The 19,631-nt window shown below is 40.3% G+C and overlaps 2 protein-coding genes across 16 annotated transcripts in view; both read left to right on the forward strand.

The window, feature by feature from the left end:
* The window catches only part of trpm3 (transient receptor potential cation channel, subfamily M, member 3), a 172,111-nt gene extending 162,411 nt beyond the window's left edge, over window positions 1-9,700 (forward strand). For all 15 annotated transcript variants that reach the window (XM_017306744.2, XM_017306739.2, XM_017306741.2 and 12 more), the window contains one exon: window positions 1,001-9,700. In XM_017306744.2, coding sequence (XP_017162233.2) covers window positions 1,001-2,621 — 1,621 coding nt within the window. In that variant the 3' untranslated portion in view covers window positions 2,622-9,700. The remainder of the gene's footprint in view (window positions 1-1,000) is intronic.
* Window positions 9,701-15,183: 5,483 nt separating this feature from the next.
* Window positions 15,184-19,562, forward strand: klf9 (Kruppel like factor 9). The gene is made up of 3 exons (XM_008418962.3): window positions 15,184-15,484; window positions 15,573-16,006; window positions 17,580-19,562. The coding sequence occupies exons 2-3, from the start codon at window positions 15,628-15,630 to the stop codon at window positions 17,858-17,860; spliced, it is 660 nt and encodes a 219-aa protein (XP_008417184.1). The 5' UTR covers window positions 15,184-15,484; window positions 15,573-15,627; the 3' UTR covers window positions 17,861-19,562.
* The last annotated feature ends 69 nt before the right edge of the window (window positions 19,563-19,631 follow it).

Below are 19,631 nucleotides of genomic sequence, written 5' to 3' on the forward strand. Positions count from 1 at the left end.
GACATTAACTTCTTTAATTTGAAGTTGAAGAAAAACAAGATGCCTGATTTCAAAAGCTGTTCAAAAAATAATCTGAAAACAGTGGAATACATTCTTAAATTTCCCTGCAGGTTTAGCTGGAAGTCATTTGGGGGTTTGGTTTTGCCTGCTTTCCACGTCTACAGACTGATTTTTTTTGCCCTACAATGTTTACATAAAGGCACTGGTTCAGTTGTATTGAATAGAGAGCCTCCATGGAAAGAAATTATGTACTTATACAATGAGCCCTCAAGTAGATTTAGGTCTGGACTTTGACTAGACTACTAACTATTCTAATGGATCTCTGTGCTTTTAGTCATTTTTCTGCTGGAAGGTGAATCTCTACCCGAGTCTCAAGACTATTGCAACCTCTAACAGATTTTCTTCCATTAGTGGACTGTCTTTAAGCTCCATCCATCTTCCCATAAACTCTGACCAGAAATGCCAAACATTGCGCTTTACATGTTGATTTAAAGTGGTAATTTTATTTTAGTTTCACCACAGTAACTTTTCTCAACATGTTTAATTCTAACAATGGCTTTCTTTTTATCACTCCTCCATAGCTGTCAGAGGCGTCCTCTTGGCTCATTTCGTTATCAATACTCTCCATTATCAATACTCTTCAATCCTGGCTTGTCAGTTTGAACTGTGTGTTGGTCAGTTTTCAGCTGTGCCACATTAAAGCTATATGCAGCTTTTTCAGAACAGCTGTCATTAAACTGTAGCTTCCACATGACAGGCATATTGAATTTGCTATCATTTGGTTGTTCTGGGTTTTTTTTTTAAATAAATGAGCTCAAAACATTACTAGACGTTACTAGAAAGAATAAATGAATCCCCCCAATTAAGAGAAACGGGAGTAAATACAAAATCGTACAAACCAGTGCAAATATTAAACTGCTGTTTATTAAAGTTTTTATATTTCAATGAACTGCATACCTATCATGCCACGCAGTCGTTGAATTTTTATCCTCTTCATCAGGGTGGAGAACATGGCCATGCGTTTGGAAGAGGTCAATGAGAGGGAACACTTCATGAAAGCATCGCTGCAGACTGTGGATATTCGGCTGGCCCAGATGGAGGACCTAATTGGGCGGATTGCTGTGGCTCTGGAGCGCGTGACGGGCGTTGAGCGCGTGGAGGTCAACAAAGCACGCTCCCGGACCTCGTCCGACTGCACAGACTCGGCGTACATACTCCGCCAAGCTGAGTGCCCAGACTCTGCGTACATCCTACGCCAAAGCAGCTTTAACAGCACAGAGGGGAATGCCTACCGCCTTCAGGAGGCATTGGAGGGAGCAGCTGAGGGCTCCATGTCCCCTCCCTCTCCCACTGGCATCACTTCTCGGGCAAGGAGTCACTCTTTTTACGTTGGGGGTGGACGTGCTATCGAACGTGCAAGTGGGGCTGAGCGCGCTGAAAGCTTCTTCAAGGAGCGCTCGCTCAGCCTCCACAGAGCTAATAGCTCGCAATCTGTGTCTTCAGCCGCCGCCACCAAGGAGTCTAAGCCCCTCCCACTGGCGACGCTGTCGGTTTCCCAGCAGCACCGTCCATCATCGTGCATTGATATCTACGTCTCGACATCTGAGGAGGTGGGGCCAGCCGAGGTCTTTCTTGATCCCCTCCGCGTGGTCCCACCCCTCCAGAGAGACTCCTCGCTGCAGTCAGATATCATAGAGACGGTGCTGCCAGGAGGCCGTGACTTCAGCAGCACGGCTACTAGCGGCTTGGGCGACAGGCACTCGGAGGGCGGCGCAGGCAGCAGCGGAACGACTGGAGCCATGTATGACGACAGCGCGGCCGTTGATTTGTCGTTGTGCTCAGCAAGCCTCTTACCAGACACCACCCTACCTCTTTGGGATACGGAGCCGTCTCCACCTCCCTCAGCAGGGCTGCTCGAGCGCTCCAAGAGCAGTCGCTACCTCTCCACGGCAGGCACGGCGTTCCTCGACGAGCCTCCTCTGGTCAAGTCCCACAGCCTCATGTTCACGCCGAGAGGCTGTTACGGTGGACTAGGGGCAGGAGTCCAGGTGAAGGCCGCAGAATACACCAGCATCACTGACTGCATCGACACCCGCTGCGTATCATCTCCATACACTCCTGCAGAATGCTCACACTCGCCAGGAGGATCCACCTCATTCACCTTTGATAAGCCGTCAGACATTAGTTCCTCTCACCCGGAGAGAGAGGCGGAGCTAAGTCACACAGAGTCCGACCCCGAGGACCCCGAAGACCTGATTCCAGCCTCCGATGCTCCTCGCATTACGGGCGTAGGCGGGCCCAGCGGAGCTCCTCTCTGCTCCACCCTCTCCAGGCTGGAGCGAGCGAACAGCTGCTCCTCAGATGACTCCCATCCTTCACTCACTCTGGCTCCTCCGCATCGGAAGAGCCTGTCAGTGAGCGAGAGGATGGAGAGGGGACCGGGTTTGGGAGCAGACAGGGGACCTGGGCCTGGGGGACGGGGTCTTGCGGGACACAGATACCCTTTCCTCAGGAGCAAGTCCGGAGCGAGACCCGACGCAGCCAAAACTGACAGTCTGTCTATAAGGAAGCTGGCAGCTCCATCAGCCTTCCGCAGCTTCGATAGACAAAACTACACGTGACAAGGGCCCACTGGCGCCCTCACACATTGTTAGGGCCTGGGTGAGAACTGAAAAGGGTCAAGTAACAGCAGGATGAAATTGCACATAGATGCTGATTTGGACATATCTATACTTTATTCGCTTACATTTTAGGTTTGGAAAAGTTTAGGTGTGATCAGCATTGAACGACAGTTTTATCCTGAGCGAAGAATGGAGAAGGGCAGAAGACTCAAAAGGTCTATGTACATCACTTAAAAGAAAGAGCTATGAATTTAGACTAGCTGATACCTTTTGTAGCAATGTAACTTACAATTGGGTGCCATGAAAATGGAAGTTATATTTGTCTTGTAGGTCTTCCACCAATCTAATTTACATCAAGTAGACATTGGTCACTGTTTTGCAACACATATCAACCACCCTAGAAAGAAAACGTCTACTGTTAATCCTACCTGTAGTGTGTGGTAGGCACTGTTACATCCGAGAAACAAAGACAAGGGACAAGGAAAGAGATAGTCAACTCATTTTGCAGTTTTTCATCAGCACAATTGCTGCAAAGGTTCCACTTTAAAGCCTTTCTTACTCATCGTGGAATCCTAACTCACAGCAGAGTGACACTCAAACACTAGCAGGTTTAAAAGCTGACAAGCTACAGCAGAGAAAATGAGAACTGAACATGTCGATACTTCTATTGCTCTCAACAACCCAAGTAATCCATGAATTTTGAACAAAGTACACCCATAAATTAAATTGTGTGGTAAAGTGGAAAGGCAGAAGAATTGAGTACTGAAAGCACTTACTAAAGTTAACAACGCCTCAGCAGCAAATCTTTGTTGCTAAATGACGCTTCAAGAGGCAGTCCTTCTGGAGAAACTAGCTTCATGCATTGTTGAAGTTTGATCAGTTTCTGCGTCAGCTACTGTCTAGAGATCCGAAAGGTTTTTTGGGGTCCTCTTTTATGAACTCAGATCTTTTTCCATCGGTTTGCTTTATTTTATTGTGAACGTACCTCACTGAAAAAATCAACCCTTGAATGATCATCAGATTCTTGTCAATAACGTTTTGGTAGATTTCTCCAACCATCTTTGAAGGGGCTGTATTGTGTATTTTTCAGGCACAAAGTGTCAGTTTATAGAACAATCAAGTAACTATGTTTCCTTCAGTTCTAAAAAATGATATATACAAACAAGACTTAAATGAAATTTTACTTCACCTTTTAGCACCTTGAAATTGGGCCTCTGTCTCTTTAAAAGCTCCTGTTCTTTCGGACACGCCGCCTCAGCACCTCATCTCAACAATGTTTCTTCATTAGGCCTTTAACAAGGTTCTTAGGAGCTTTGCACTGAAAAGTAGTTTGTATGATGAGCTCAGCAGATGCGCAGTTCCGTCAGGTGTACGCTAATTTCTGCTGGCGCTAGTCTGAAGGAACTTAGTGGGGGGTGGATGCTCATCTTGGGGACTGCAACTCCAAGATGAACTGCATGGAAAGGGCACCACGGAGTGTTTAGGCGCCCCCTAATGGCTGCCATGGGAGATTAATGCATGAAAGAATCAAAGCAACACTTCAGGTATGTCTGAAATGTTCCTGAAAGACAGTAACAAAAGTTACTGTCTTTGATGAGGCAATAACATTATAACGTGATGAGCTCAAAAAAGTCAATTACTTAAAGCTTAACTGTGTTTTGCAACAATAATTTTTTAAGGTCTCAAGAAAGTTATTTGCATTTTACCCATTGTGGTGATTATGCAGCATGTCAATAATGAGAAATATTTTGAATGGCCATATATTAGAGCTAAACCTGCTGATATCATTTGCGCTGATGAGGAACATGATGAGTTTCTATACTAGAAGCCAGCTGGCTTCATAGTAAAATACACCACATTTTGTTTCAGTGATGATACTCTGTTCTAGTCCACTTTATTACACATAATTAAATTTATGGACTCATTTGATTATGTGGGTTAGCCCAGATATTTAAAGTACATTTCACATCATTGGCCCCTTTAGAAATACATTTACTAAGAAAAATGTTGACAAACTTACTTTCCCTGCTGTAATTTATCAGTAGCCAATGTTTACACATGCAACCATTAAAGTAGTCAAAATATGATTCAGTCTTAAAATTATTATTGAATTCAAAATGATCCTCAAGATAAATGGACAAATCATCATTTCTGAATTGAAACAATCCCTTATCTGTAGGGTACAATGAAGTGGCTTGTAACAGATTTACAAAAACTTCCTGATGCCTCTAAGCTTGTGCTTCGATCATTGGTTATACATCAAAGTGTGCATAGTGAGTCTACATAGACGCACAACTTTTTGTCTGAAACCTTTTCAACCCTGTCCCCCAGAGCTCTAACAAGTGCAATTGCAAAAGATGAGGATAAGGGGGCGCTATAAACCTACGATCCAGCCTTGGCTTGAAACGAACCTGGTTTGAACTTTTCTTCTTTTGCCTGTAACTTACACCAAAAAAAAAATCTCCTCACTTAGATAATCATAGATCTGTTGTTTTCAGCCATCCTTCAGATTTTGGCAGTGGTATTATTTTTCTATCCAGCTTCACCTAATAGATCCGTCCTTCATCTTTTCCAATATTCCCATTTGTTGTATTCTTTTTTTTTTTTCAGTGAAAGTCAAAGCAAACCACCTAAAAGAGACTAAAAAGGAAGCAGCTGATGAACGACGCGCCTAAATATAAACTATGTACAGGTCACAATAATTGCTCTTTTTAAAAAAAAATTAAAATAAAAAAAAAAAGCACTAATTTATTAATTTACTTCTTAAAAAAGCTTGAAAATAAGCTATTGAGTATATGCACTTTTGGTGAGATTTAACAAAGGTGTGCATCTTAGATCACATGAAGGAAGCGGATCATCAGACGATGACGGCCAGATTCATTTCTAATTTTTATTCTGGTGGGGAAAAAGTAGGTGGGGAGAAAGACGTCTATCTCCAACAGATTTGCGACGATAATAAAGGTGAGATTATTCAAATCTATCTTGAGCTTGACGTTTATAAACACTCTCTCACCATTTCAATTCAGTTGAATCATGTTGTGTTTATTTTAAGATGACGATTCTATTTATAACTATTTTTCTTGCTCATTAGCGACGATTACAGTCAATGCCTGTTTGAATTACAAAATGATATTTATATGTTTTCAGTGATATTTTTGTCAAATTTTAAGTATTTTCTAATTAAGCTTTTAAATATGATAAAGGATGACCACCTACATGCACTAAATGATGATGTAAAATATTTATTAAATATAGATTAGTCTCAAATACTGTACATTTCAATTATATTTAAAGTATTTAAAGTAGTTTTTATCGTGTGTTTTATCAACTGACTTATGAGATTTTTCTAACGTTGATATGGCAATACACAGTTGCCAGTATACCAAACTTAGGGTGCCTTTCGGGCATGGATGGAGTATGTTGGGATTCACGTGATTCAAGACTCTGTGAAGTGTCTCTTTTTTTGTCTTTTTTCTCTCTCTCTCTTTCTCTCTCTCTCTCTCTCATATAGGGGTCAACTATCAGTAATGATTTATTCATAGACTTTTGTTGTTCCCTTTTCCCATCTACTGTACATAGTGGAGGAATTGTTGTTGTTGCGAGATTACATCATTGCTTGTATGGTTTTATAATTTATTTAAATACACCAAAAATCATGTGAGATGTCTTTAGCACAATGGCTTTGTGGATTAAGAGAGTAAATGAATCTGTTTGCATGTGACAGTGAGACGTGATCATGAGGACTGAGCTGCTCCACTCGGCTGCTGTTGCTGGAGCTCATCTGTCTAGCTTTAGTTGACTGACCTGATTTGCCTGCATCACTCACCCCATCTTTCAATCAAAAATCTTCTAGACTGTTAAACATTTCCAGTTGTCGATGATGTTTAAAAGACATTAAGCAGCCGCAGTGCTTTTCATCTGCAAAACCAGACGTCGCCAAACATTTATTTAAGGGAAATCTCAACAAAATGTCCCGTCAACCTCCAGGTGCATCTGCATGTGTGTATAGCATTAAAAACATGCCAGTAATTTAATTCAGATTGTAAAACTGATTTATTCTATAGTTTCATTGCGCACAGAGAAATATTTCAAGTGCTTATTGTGGTTAAATTTGATGATTGTAGCTTATAGCTAACAAAATACCAAAAATTATAACAAATGTTATATTACGACCATACTATGGTATACAAGCTTCTATTTGTTACTCGACAGTTGTCTAATGTTATCTGTAAGCAAGTGAAAGCCAACAAGGGTCAGTGCTGAAGAAGCTGATTGTTTGCAAAGGACTGAGTCCAAGCATATTAGCGACATGCTACACTGAAGGAAAAGGTGTGGTAGACGTAGAAACTTCTACTGATGGCTCATGAAGTAGAGGCTTCATGAACCATCACACACCAGGACTTTCCGACTCCTGAATGAGAAGAACGCATCAGAAACGTCTCACACGGACTAAGATTCTAGACAGGAGTCAAACGGGACCAGTGCTGCTGTAAAACTGGCCTGGCCCTTTCTTATTATTATTATTGTCACAGTTTTACATTAAAAATGAATTGAAAATGTAATTGTTGCACTTAGCTTCAGTCACATTAAGATAATTTAATTTTCATCTGGTAGACCAGAGGTGTGTAACCTGCAGAAATATAGCCCCAACTGGCTCTTTTCTCACTTAACATGTTAAACAATGAAATATTTCCCTTTTTTAATTTCTTTTTACGTTTGATTTTATCAAGGAACACTGGTCGTATCCTGGTGAATTTGTTCCGTTTCTAGCTAAAAGTCATATTTGCATTTCATTTCTAAATCAAGGTACAAAAAGAAATAAAAATCTGGATGAAGCGTGTAGAGGCACAGCATCCAAAGTCACAGTGGCTCTGTGACGTTTACACAGTCGACAGTGATTTGAAGAGCCGAGTTGCTCTACATGTTGCTCCACTGTCCAACTCCAGTTGCAAAGTCACCACAGCTACTTACCAGGAAGTTTTAGAGCATTTCCCTCGGCTGGTGACATTTATGGAGATATTGATTTTGTTTTCCAGTACAAAAGTATTCCAGTATTTGGCGCCTCCCCACACGTCCAAAAGTACCAGTGCCTGCTTTATTGGCTCTAACGTCACTGTGCTGGATTCCCCACTCCCTGACCTAAACACCATAGAGAGTCTATGGACCATTGTCAAGAAGATGAAGGAGTTCATAATCCTCACACTGCTGTGGTTATCCCTAAAGTTTGTACGCCTTTTTTAACAATTGTTTTTCTTCCACTCATCATCATTAATATGTTTGGACGCAGCCCTTGGAGAGTAGCCAGCTCCTTTCACGGCTCAACCTCTTTTTAGAACGGCCAATAACTGTCTCCTGGACAACTGCCAAGTCAGTAGTCTTTCCCATGAGCTGTGACAGGCTATGACATAAGATCTCTAAATTTCATTTTTTTTTTTTTTATTGCAGCCATGTAACATTTTGATTTTTCTTGAGAAAGTGGCCGTTAGCTTCTTATTTGCTGGGTGCAGCAAATCAAAGTTTCTATGACCTTCTATAGCATTTTAAGTTAAATTAATAAAAAAAATAACTTCTTCAAAATCACTTTCTAATAAGCTGAGGTGCATCTGTATTGTTCGTAATATAAACTTAAGGTTTGCAGTGCCGTTGCAAGGTCAGTATCAACCATAGAAATCGAAAAGAAATAGAGTCGTACTCTGTTTGACACAAGCTCAGACTTACAGCTTCTTCGACAGATGTGTGGGTTGCATTGTGGATATGAAAGGATGACTTTAGGTTAGTGCTCAGGGACAATATTACCCCAGTGATGCAAGTTATATAAAGTGTTTCACTGTGACACAGTGGAATAACGGAAAGAAAAGAAAGACACAGATCAGTTTGTTTAGAGCTGAAGGCATCCAATTTAATCACTGTGCTTTATGAGTCTAACCCAGAATTTGGGGGATTTTAGAGTATATATATATATATATATATATATATATATATATATATATATATATATATATATATATATATATATATATATATATATATATATATATATATTAGTGTTTTGTCTTAAAAGATAGCAATAGCATATGAATGAATGTCTTCATACTGGCTCATCTTGCTCACCTCCGGAAGTGTAAATTGCTGATAGTAAAAGCAAAAGGGCGGGACTTTTTTGTCTCTCTTTTATTTTGTCTCTGTTTTTTTCCCTACAGTGCTGACATTGAGTAGGCTTTGGTCATGCACGGTTGCTGCTTCCATTTTGAACCAAACCAAACTGTCAAGCCAAATGGAGACAGACTAAGTTGCGTTCTGTTGACCTATTGTCTACTGAGATGTGACAGGCGGGGGATTAAAGGCTCTAAGGTTGAACAGTTTAGCTCAACTGAAAAAGTATGAAAACAAATGACTGTGTTTGACCTATGCCCTTCCCTTTTGGCCTGCTGCAATATATATATTTATTTATTTTTTTGTGATCTGTTTATCCCCACTGCAAAGACTATCAGATGACAGATTTGTTCTGGGCTTGTAGAAACAACTGGTGTGATTTATACATCTACATGGCTGTTGTGGAAGGAGTTGTTACAACAGGAGATATGAATGTGACTTCCTCACCACCAACAGGGAGGCATGCCAGGACGATACAACCCTCCATATAGTCTAAGTGTACAGTATTTTAAAAATATTTTCTAATGCTATAATATCACACGGTGTAGGGGAAAGATGAGCATTTATTGATAATCAACAGATTGTTCCTTTCTTTTCCTCCTTTTTATAAAATCTGTTGACAAGTGAGCTGAGGGAGAGTTTTTACACGCACAAACTTCTGCAATAATGGCTGATGTTAAACTAAAAGGGACGTAGTGTACCCCACCTATCGGTCACACTTAAGTTTATGTCCTTTGAATGCATGCAGTTCTTCCACTCAGCTTGTACACAGATGACTTGTAACGTCGACCGAGAGAAAGACGGAAAGAAACTACCATATGAAATAAAAGTAGTGCGTATTTGGATGCAAATACAAATCTGTACTCTTCAATGTGACTAGGATCCTGTCTGGCATGCATTGTTAAATAAACAGTTATAGATTGGTATCTGAGTAGTGCGTGTCTGTTTTAATTCTTGAAACTGTGTTCAGCCAGAAATTGACAATAATTACAAGCATTTTAATATTATGTCCATTTGTCCCCAGATGTGTCAAAGCCTGTACTCATTGGCTGTCACCCAGATGAGTGGATGCTGTCAAATTTCAAACTTGAGCTGCTGCATTACAAATAGTAATAGGGGAAAAAACATAATCTGTATTATTTCAATGATTTCTTTTTTCACAGTAAAGTTGCACAACTTAATTGTCTTTTGCATTTATTTTCTTTTTAACCGAATGAAATTGAACCAAATGACAATACGAGTAAAAAGTAGACGCATTAAATCACCTAAATCAGCTATATGCCAATATCTGACATGCAGCAGATAAAGACTTTGGTATTTCTATTTGGTATAAATACAGATTAGTCTGAAATTAACAATTAGACAAAAACACAGGAGACGTTCACTGTCTTGGTACAACTTCAAGACATAGCAGCACTAGTTGCTATTTTGTGAAGTTTTAAACTGTAGTCACATTTGCATTGGGAAGTTATTTCTTCTTGTGAATCTCAACTGGGAACATTTTAGGATGCTGCGGAGCCCTAAGTTTGGTATCCAACACAGCTTCTGCATATACAACATGTATCAAAGTGCAAGTATAAACAATTTCATTAGCAGTTCTGACAGTTTGTATCTTCTTCAACCAGTGATACACACTGCATAATAACTATTAGAGAAGATGTTGCTTCTTTGTTTGAATGCAGAAAACACAGGGAAATTCACTCTTGTTTTTTTGTGTGTGTGCGTTTCTAATTGTAGATCGCAACAAATAGAAAGCTGCACTGGTTCTTCAACTTGCAACTAACTAGAACGTGCTCTACCGGCTTGACGTCATCCTCAGATTTGAGCTTCAACTTCCGAGATAAATCCAATGCAGCATAAATTGCCTGCTTATGAGTGCATAAACACGCATTGCAAAGGTGAAAAATTTTTAAGGGCTCATAAAAAAAGTATTAGTATAAGCCTCAGACTATTTTGTAATTAGTTTTATGGTTCAAATCAATTTTTTTCATGGTCTCTTTCAGACAACTATCTCTAAAGTTGAGTGATAAACTCAATTTGAGTTAAGTTTATCACTCAAGTTGAGTGATAAACTTAACTCAAGTTGAGTTTATCACTCAAGTTGAGTTTATCATTGAGTGACAAAATCACTCAAGTTGAGTGATAAACTTAACTTGAGCTGTTAAGTTTATCACTCAAGACTAATTAATTTGGGCTTATGCTGAATAAAGATGTCAAGAGAGCTAATCAGTATTTATATATTGTTGTATTAACATTGTTATAATCTGATGCTACAAGTAATCTTTTGTTCTGTTGCCCATGTACAGAACACGGGCAACATGTTCTGTACATGTTCTGTTGTGTTCCGCTGTCACCGGTAGCCATGCTAACCAGCCTGAGCAACTATGACAGGCTCTACTGTCTGGAAGAAGCTGTAGGATAACAGAAAGCAAGGGGGCGGGTGTGAGCAGGGCATACACAAGAATGATTGACAGTACAAGACCCTCCTCCCGGCTCTGATTGATTGCCACTGACCAAGCCTGTATTTCTGCAGATAGCACTGGGAAAAGGCAGGAGAGTTTGATTGTTTTTTTTCCCACAGATCATCTGTCTCATACTATAATGTCACAACATAGTGACATTTTTAACAATTTACTAAATAAAAGCATTTAAATTTTTTTTTTTTTACAAAAGTTACATACTGCGGCTTTAAGGTCCCATAAGATCTTTGGTCAGCCCTGCATAACCTTCCAACAGAACCTCACTGCAAAAAATCCTGCAGTATCACTTTAGGGTAGCAATAAAGTAAGTAACTCTAGACTACATTGTATGTTTTTTTTTTAATGTGTTTCATGCAATTTGATTAACGTGTCAAGAGTGAGAGTTCTTAACTGTACAGTGTATTTTGATTGCTGTGGACATATGCAGTCTGTCTTGATGGATGGACTGGGAATTCCAGTCTTCCGCCTATGGGTGTGCTGGTGTGGTCACGTGTGCATGTGTAAGCCCTAAGTGTGTGTGTGTCGGTGGTAAAGGAGTCTGTTCACTCAAGGAAGCGGGGCCCGCAGTGCTGAGCTGGCTCACACTGCCACACGTGGACATGGGAACATTTTGTACCGACGTTCGTTCTGCACGTGTCCTCTCATCCTCTCCCTGTTAGAGCGCGCGCGCGCGCCCCTGCACACTCAAAAACAACCTTATCTCTGCCACGACCGTGTCAACATGACGATATGACCCAGAAGTACGGCGCAATCCTGAACTCTTGCACTTTGTAGAGAACAGGGGGGGAGTAAGTGGAGTAGAAAAGACTGCGGCAGCCGCAGGAGCGCCTCCTCTTTCACTGAAATGTTTACAGCCCCGCTGTAGGAAGAGCAGGGGGAGCCAGAGTTCAACGAGACTTTTTTTTTTTTTCTTGGAAATTTAGGGGTCCTGCACCTGAATCCAGAAAAAGGAGGATGTGAGTGGGGACAGTGGCAATGAGGAGGGTATGTCGGTGATGTTGGGTCAGCACAAGTTGTAGAAACACAAACAGGAACTTTGTTTCTATGGATAGTCATCTTAAAGTCACTTGTACATTTTGTTCCTGTAGTGTAGATAGGTATTATCCAAAGAGAAAGACTGGTATTTCAAATACTAAAACAAACAAAAAAATTACAGCCAGTAAAGAAAGATGTTCTGAAAGAAAGAATATTTTACCAGAAAAAAATATTAACCTCCAATGTTCTTTTAATTTTTTATTTCTTTTTGCACTGCAAAGGCGAAGAATTGCTCAATCTCTGCACCCTGTAAACATAATTTCGAAGAACTTAAACCACAGGAACCACCCACTGCACTCAAAGTACCCCCCTTTTTTAAAAGCGAGGGATTGGGAAAGAGAGATTGGTTTCATTACAGTTTCAACTGGACTCCCAGCATATTTGTTGCTGTAATTTCTTAATGGCTCAGAGAAATGTGGAACCATAAAGACATATCCTGAAAACAGAAAAAAAATATCTTCAAAGATCAAGAAATAAACTTTTATGACTGCTCCTGAACTACAAGCTAAGCAGTGTTGTAAAGGTTGCAGGGAATAGAAACTAACTGCATTTGTTACTGGAGTTAAAACTTTTTCTAAATATGGTTTCTCTCTGTGTGTTTGAGTTAGTTTTTAATTTCTTGTAAAACATTTAATGTGTTTGTATCTCTTTAAGAGTTCAAGTGCAGCTCTAGGGACAGTAGGAATGGGCTAACTGGGGTGTGTCACATTAAACAAGACAGTTTCAATAACACAAAACAGACCACAGCAGCTAGTTTCAGTTAACACCTAATAAACATGACACATATCTCTGTCAAGAACCTTAATTTGTAACTTTCTTTAAATAGTGGACTGATAGTTCTTCTCACCACAAGTCTGTTAATGGAAATAAATGGTCCAACCTCCAGTTTTAATGAAAGCAGGGTTGGCTGGTTTTGTACGTGCTTTGACAATTGGTTACATATAAACTAACTTTCTAATTTCAAATCATAGTCTATTTCTATGATTTTTAAACTGGTACAACTACCACTGGGGACACCTATGGCAGTATCAACTTAATAGGGTAAATACAAAGCAATGTATAAAGCTAGTAAGCACAAGTAGGCAAAAAGGTGAATTCTTCAAGCACATGGAACTTTGCTTCAGCCAAACTCTACTCTTCATTCGTAAGGCTATCTACTGTTGGCAATAAAATACAGTAATAATGCATTTCAGTGATTCTTGAGAATAGGAACAAAATGGGTTTTAATTTTCCCCAATTTTTTCTTATTATTTCTCAACCTTATGTATGCAAATATGACAAATAATGTTTTGGAAATGTAAAGATGCTAAGGTGCAGGCCCCCAGTTGCAATTTTTTTTTTATTACATTTTTAATCGACCTGACCCAGAACTTTGTCATCAACATCTGACAAAAATAAATAAAAAAATATTTTTAAAATACCCTGTCAGTGATATTTTTACTCATGTTTACAGACAAATGCTTCTCAAGAAACAAAAAAAAATATTATTTTAAACAAAAAACAACAAAAAGTCCATCTGATGGAGTTCACAGTGCATGGAGTTGACACAGAGCTGAAGGTGGTGACAAACTAGTGAGGAAAAAGAAATACTTGATACATGTGAAGTAATGCAATTTATGTAAAATACATTAAAATGAATTAATTGCACATTTAAGTGAGATTTGTCAACAATTTCACTGAAAGAGTCTCACAAACTGATGGAGTTGACAAAATACCAAACGTAGGAAGCAATTTAGGAATAAAAAGAAGAAAAAACTAAAGAATAACATAGCCCTCTTAGCAAAGGAAGAGAAAGGAAGAGGTCATGGGGTCCTCAGAAGTTCTGGTGCCCCCCAATAATGCCTGATTTTTTAACATTCTTTTTATGTCTGACGGTGTTGATAAAAACTAGGGACAAATTTCAATGGAGTTGGAAAATATATAAAAAGGATTTTAAAGTCAATTTATTGACACTTTTATAATTATTTATATGACTACTTATACTTAATTGTCATAATATATAATTTCAGTATTTCTTCAATTGTTTTAAACTATTATAATGTATTGAGTTCTGCTCCTGGACAAGGGATTTTACAGGCATCATCCACCGACCACAATATGCATCAAACACCAGGAAAATATACATTGTTCTGCTCACATGACCCAGGTTAGTTTAGTCAGACATTTGAAAAAATTATATTTTGTGTATATTTCATTCAAATTTTGAGCTTTATCCATAGGACCTGTTTTGTCCCTATTCTCAAGAATCACTGATTTATGTATATTTTATGCCTTTAAATATTGGAGCAATACTTTCACTAACCGAAGTATAAGAAACTTAATGAGATACAAAACACAAATAAACAGTATTACTGCAGCAATCTCTAAGCTTAGATGCATAGTGGCCATATTGAATTTCCAGATTCATGTTTATGAAAACTGTGCCACTCGTGTTTTCTGTAGTTTGTTGCTGTTGGAACTTGAGAAATCTGATAATGAGTACAAATTAAGCACATTTACACATGGCCTTTCATCCAAACGTACTACAAGTACAGATTTTTTTTTGATGATGATGATTTGACGTTATTTGTTGATAAAAGTTGTTTCAGAGTGACCAAACAATTTTTTCAATTTATGCATTTCATAATTTTGTTATCGTTGTTGTTGTATACAAGCAGCCGTAGTTGCTCTAGTTGAATTATTTTATCTTTCAACTAAAGTGCCTAAGTTTATATTCACATAAAGTGCCAATCTAAAACTTTAAAAGTCAATTTTACACTTCGTAATCCATATTTCCCAGCCATATTCGCTACTCAAATGCAACGTCACAAAATCCGGCCTGTGATTGGTCCAACTCTCCGTCGCTCACTCCGGAGAAACGACAGCTTTAAGAGGCGAGTCACAGCTGCCATCAGCCAATCACGGCGCAGCTCTATTATGACACAGCGGTATTCCGCGAAATTGTTTCTTGGAGTTGAGAGAACTGTCTGTTGCTCACTGTAAAATAGGACAAGTGGACGCCGGAGTGCAAGCACAGAGAACGGAGGAACATACGTCTCAAAAGCACAATAGCTTAAAGGAGGAAAAACAGAGCACGACGAAAGAAGAAGAAAAGGAAAGGAGCACAACTGTTATCTCTCTTGAGGCGGCGTTCATTTGTCCGCCCAGCATCCTACAGAAGGAAACGTTCCGTCTTTTCGGGACAGGGACTGTGAGGTCGGCACGTGTGGATCATTAGCCACGTTTCCAAGGAGGACTGCGGTCTAACTACGGTTCTTCTCTCCCTTTTCGGATTGTTTTTCAGACTCTATAGAAACTCTGCACAGACTGTCTCCACTCCACCTAGATCTGCAGCAGCGATGTCGGAGGTTGAGGTCTCTGTGGACTGCGTCCCCACTTGTCCTCTGGAGAGGACAGAGGACGTATTTAAAGACAGCCAAGAAAACGGCACTTTACTGATGGTGGCGATGATTTTATTGGACTTAAAGAAATGCGGTCCAGACACTATTGGCGCAGGGGACAGCAGATGTCTCGGCGGGGCCATCGAAGCGGGAAGGCAGGAGAAAGAGAAGGAGGAGCGGGGGAGCAGCCGGGTGTCTCCGGTTCTCAACGCGCCCCGGAACAAGGCACCGGGGAGAACGGAGACCCCGGAGAAGAAGCACGGCTGCCCCTTTGCCGGCTGTGGGAAAATGTACGGGAAGTCGTCCCACCTCAAAGCCCACCTCAGGGTCCACACCGGTGAGTGCGGGCTCAGCCGGTTGACACGCCTACAAAAAGTCACCGGCTCGGTTCTGTCGACGGCAGCAAACCCGCGCTGCGTCACTTGTAGCCAACTATAATTAGCCACTGCCTACATTATTTTTTCAGGCGAATTACGGTAGTGCTACTCATTCCAAAGTCACAGTTTATATATATATTTGTTATTATTATATGCTGGACAAACAGTCGTATCTTTGTTTGACTTGTGAAGTGTACGCGCAGAGCACATGTTCCCGTTAGAGAGAACACGTTAAGGGACAGGTGGTCCAGTGGGTTCGGCTGCTACGGGAGTGACTGGCCAGGTCATATCATGTCTGCCACTGACTGAGCAGGCAGAAAAGATGCGTGGGTTAGATACAAATGTGTCTTAATGCGTTGTTGACACGCAGCGGCAGGACGCCGGTTCCCGTGGGAACATCGCGTTCTTCCCGTGCGTGACATGTTGTTGGGGCGTAATAAATCATAATGAGCGCTAATTAACTGTAGTTACGATTTATTTGGAGAAGAATTTAATCCGCAGCTATTACTTCGGTCAACATATTGTCTTATGACCCGCCACAAACGTATGGGTCAATCCGTCCCCGTTGTCACTGTATGTTCTTGTACGGAGGTAACCCACCCTGCGCCACCGCTTCCTCATACGTCACCCACCTCCACACCCCTCCGTCCAGTTGTAAACAAGAGCGGACATGTGGTTTCAGTGGCGCACGTGGAGGAGGTGGGGTGTGGCCATGTTTTTTTAATTTTTTTTTATTCTCATCTTCACATACACACTCTAAATCGAGCGAAAATCATTTGGTTACATATTCCAAAGGGGAAAAAAGCACAACTATTTTTATGGAGTCAGTTCGTTTTAAGCACTCTTGTCCCTAAATTACCTTTGTGACGTAGCTCCTCTGAGATGACTTGTAAATTGTTGTTTTTCCCCCTCGAAACATCTGTCCGATGTCTCCCAGGGTCGCATTGGGACCTAGCTTCAGCGTTCAATGGGCGAAAGGCAGGGTACATTATGTTCAGATTGTTAATCTTTTCCAGGGAAACAGAGACACTTAAAAGAATTGACAATAAATGCACACAGTTACTCGTAGGGAAAAAATGAGACCAACCAACCGACTTAACAGCCATGTTTTTGGACTGTGTCACAGTACAAGGAGAAAATCCAAAGGAGCACCGAAAGAACAAGCTCAATGCAGGACTTTCTTGCTGCAAGGCAGTGCTACACTCTGTTCTGCTGCCTGTGTCTTAAGTAACAGATGTCAGTGGAATGACAGAGCGTACAAGAAGAAACCAATCATTAAAACATTCTAAATCAGCATAGATTAAATGGAAACACTGTGAAATGCCAGGCAGCTCAGCAGACCAGCCACTATCTTAAACTTGAAGAACTGTAAATACCGTCATCTTTTATTGGTGATATATATACTGTGATTGGCTGACATTTTTAGGTCAGCCAATCATTAACAAAAAAAACGTCTTAATTTGTATGATGAACAATTAACAATAAAAATAAGTGATTATGTGTGTGTGTGTGTGCATGTGTGTGTGTTTCCAGGGGAACGTCCCTTCAAATGCACCTGGCCAGACTGCAGTAAGAAGTTCTCCAGATCGGACGAGCTTACACGCCACTACCGCACGCACACGGGCGAGAAGCGCTTCAACTGTCCGCTGTGTGAAAAGTGTTTCATGAGGAGTGACCACCTGACCAAACACGCCCGGCGACATGCGGGCTTCCATCCCAGCATGCTGCAGGGCTCCAGCATCGCCAAGAGACGGCGCTGCTCCACCTCCATGTCCTCCTCCGACTCTGGGGACCAAAGCCCTGCAGGAATCTGAAACACCTACTGTCCACGATTGGTTTATATATATATATATATATCCACATATATATATATATAGAGAGAGAGAACGAGAATGGTGTTTATTAGAAGGTAACATACCCTGCTGTACCTCCACGTGAATCTCAGTCAGCCAGACAAATATTCAGGGACTTTCCTTTCACACGTGCAACAGCAAGCTGATTATCATTTAACTAGAGTTCGCTGACTCATTCCCTGAGGTAATTTATATTTATTAAGGGTTGTTCAGGGTCTGACAGAGATGACTAGTTATTCTTTTCTTCTTTTTGCCTAGGTTCATTTATGGCTTTTCTGGAAGAATGTCAAATCAAAGTAAAGTTCATTTGCATAAGCAGTGTTGCTCTTAGAAACTCGTGCTCCATTTAAAGATGCAGCCAAACATCGGCCACGGCATCTTACGGTGGATCGAATCCGAGTTCTGAAGTTTTAGAAATATTCCTATCGTTCAGTGTGAAGAATGACACACAATTTCTTTTACAGTTACTTTTCCGTCGAACACAATGTGAATGCACTATACTACAGTATTACCATGTAAATAAATTAAACAGACAGGACATAGATTCAGATTAGTGTAGTTTATGAGAGTGTAATAAGAAAAGTTATAATATACAGACGCAGAGCTTAGCTATTTAATTTCATATACGTTTGGCTACAGACCTCAGCTGTGCTTCGAGCTGCTAAAACTGAAATGTTTTTTATGCAACAATGAAGTTGCGAATACATGCACGGAAAAAAAAAAAATCTAAATACAGTTACAATACTTCACCAATCTTATGCGGTGGAAGGGGGATCCGACTTCAACATTTGTGTTTCATTCAGACTTGAATCTTGTTAGAGGTGCAGAAGAACATAACAGAGTAAAACCTTTTGTTAGCTGAAGTCATTGTAAAATAAAAGAAAAATGTTGCTCGTTTTCATTTTCCAGGTTTGTATTCAGTGGAAGTGTGTGCCTTTGTAGCAGAGGAGAATGCCGACGTTATAATCTCTGGGAAGGTTGGAGGGGGGGATGACCCCTTGAATGGACTCGTTTCATATTCTTCATGTTGCATTTTCTCAGAAACACTTTACCGATCAACAGATCAGTGACTGTCTCCAATACCAACTGTGCCAGTGGCTGTACATTGAAAACTTTACATTTTGTGTGTAAGCTGTGTTTTGTAAGCGAATCATGTCATGTTTTGGTCTTGTCTGAATATCATACCCTCCTCCTGCCCCCGTGTGGTGACATGGAAGCACAACATTTTCCAAAATCCTCAAAAATACCAGGTTTTTTTGTTATCGTTATTGTTTGTCGTAGCACTTTGAGGACTGCCTTCATTACTACTTTGTTGAGAGCGATTGTATTCCATCATGTAGCATGTGTTTCTTTTTGCTTGTTTGGTTATCTTTTATAATATTACTACTAACAAAGTGAGAGGTCTTATTAAATCACTACTTTCCTTAGCTTAATTTTTATATTTGTTCCCACACATTACATATATTTGCCGAGTGAATTTCTGTTTTTCTTTTGTCTGTGACTGTGATTAGATGCTGGTGCCTTTCTGGTGGAAAACCCTTTTTTCTGATGCTACTGTAATCAGGAACTGTCCGTCCAAACCTCATGCTGTTGCAATACACACCACTGTGTAATAATTAATCCTCAACTTTATCATTAAAATAGCTTTTTATTTCCTTTTAAATATTTACCTGTCACTCATTTTTTTTCCTTATCGCACACACATTTACAGGCACTAGTTCAGAGAGCCGGT

The sequence above is a fragment of the Poecilia reticulata genome, chromosome 9 (assembly GCF_904066995.2).
Source record: "Poecilia reticulata chromosome 9, P_reticulata-male-v2, whole genome shotgun sequence".
Classification (NCBI taxonomy): domain Eukaryota; kingdom Metazoa; phylum Chordata; class Actinopteri; order Cyprinodontiformes; family Poeciliidae; genus Poecilia; species Poecilia reticulata.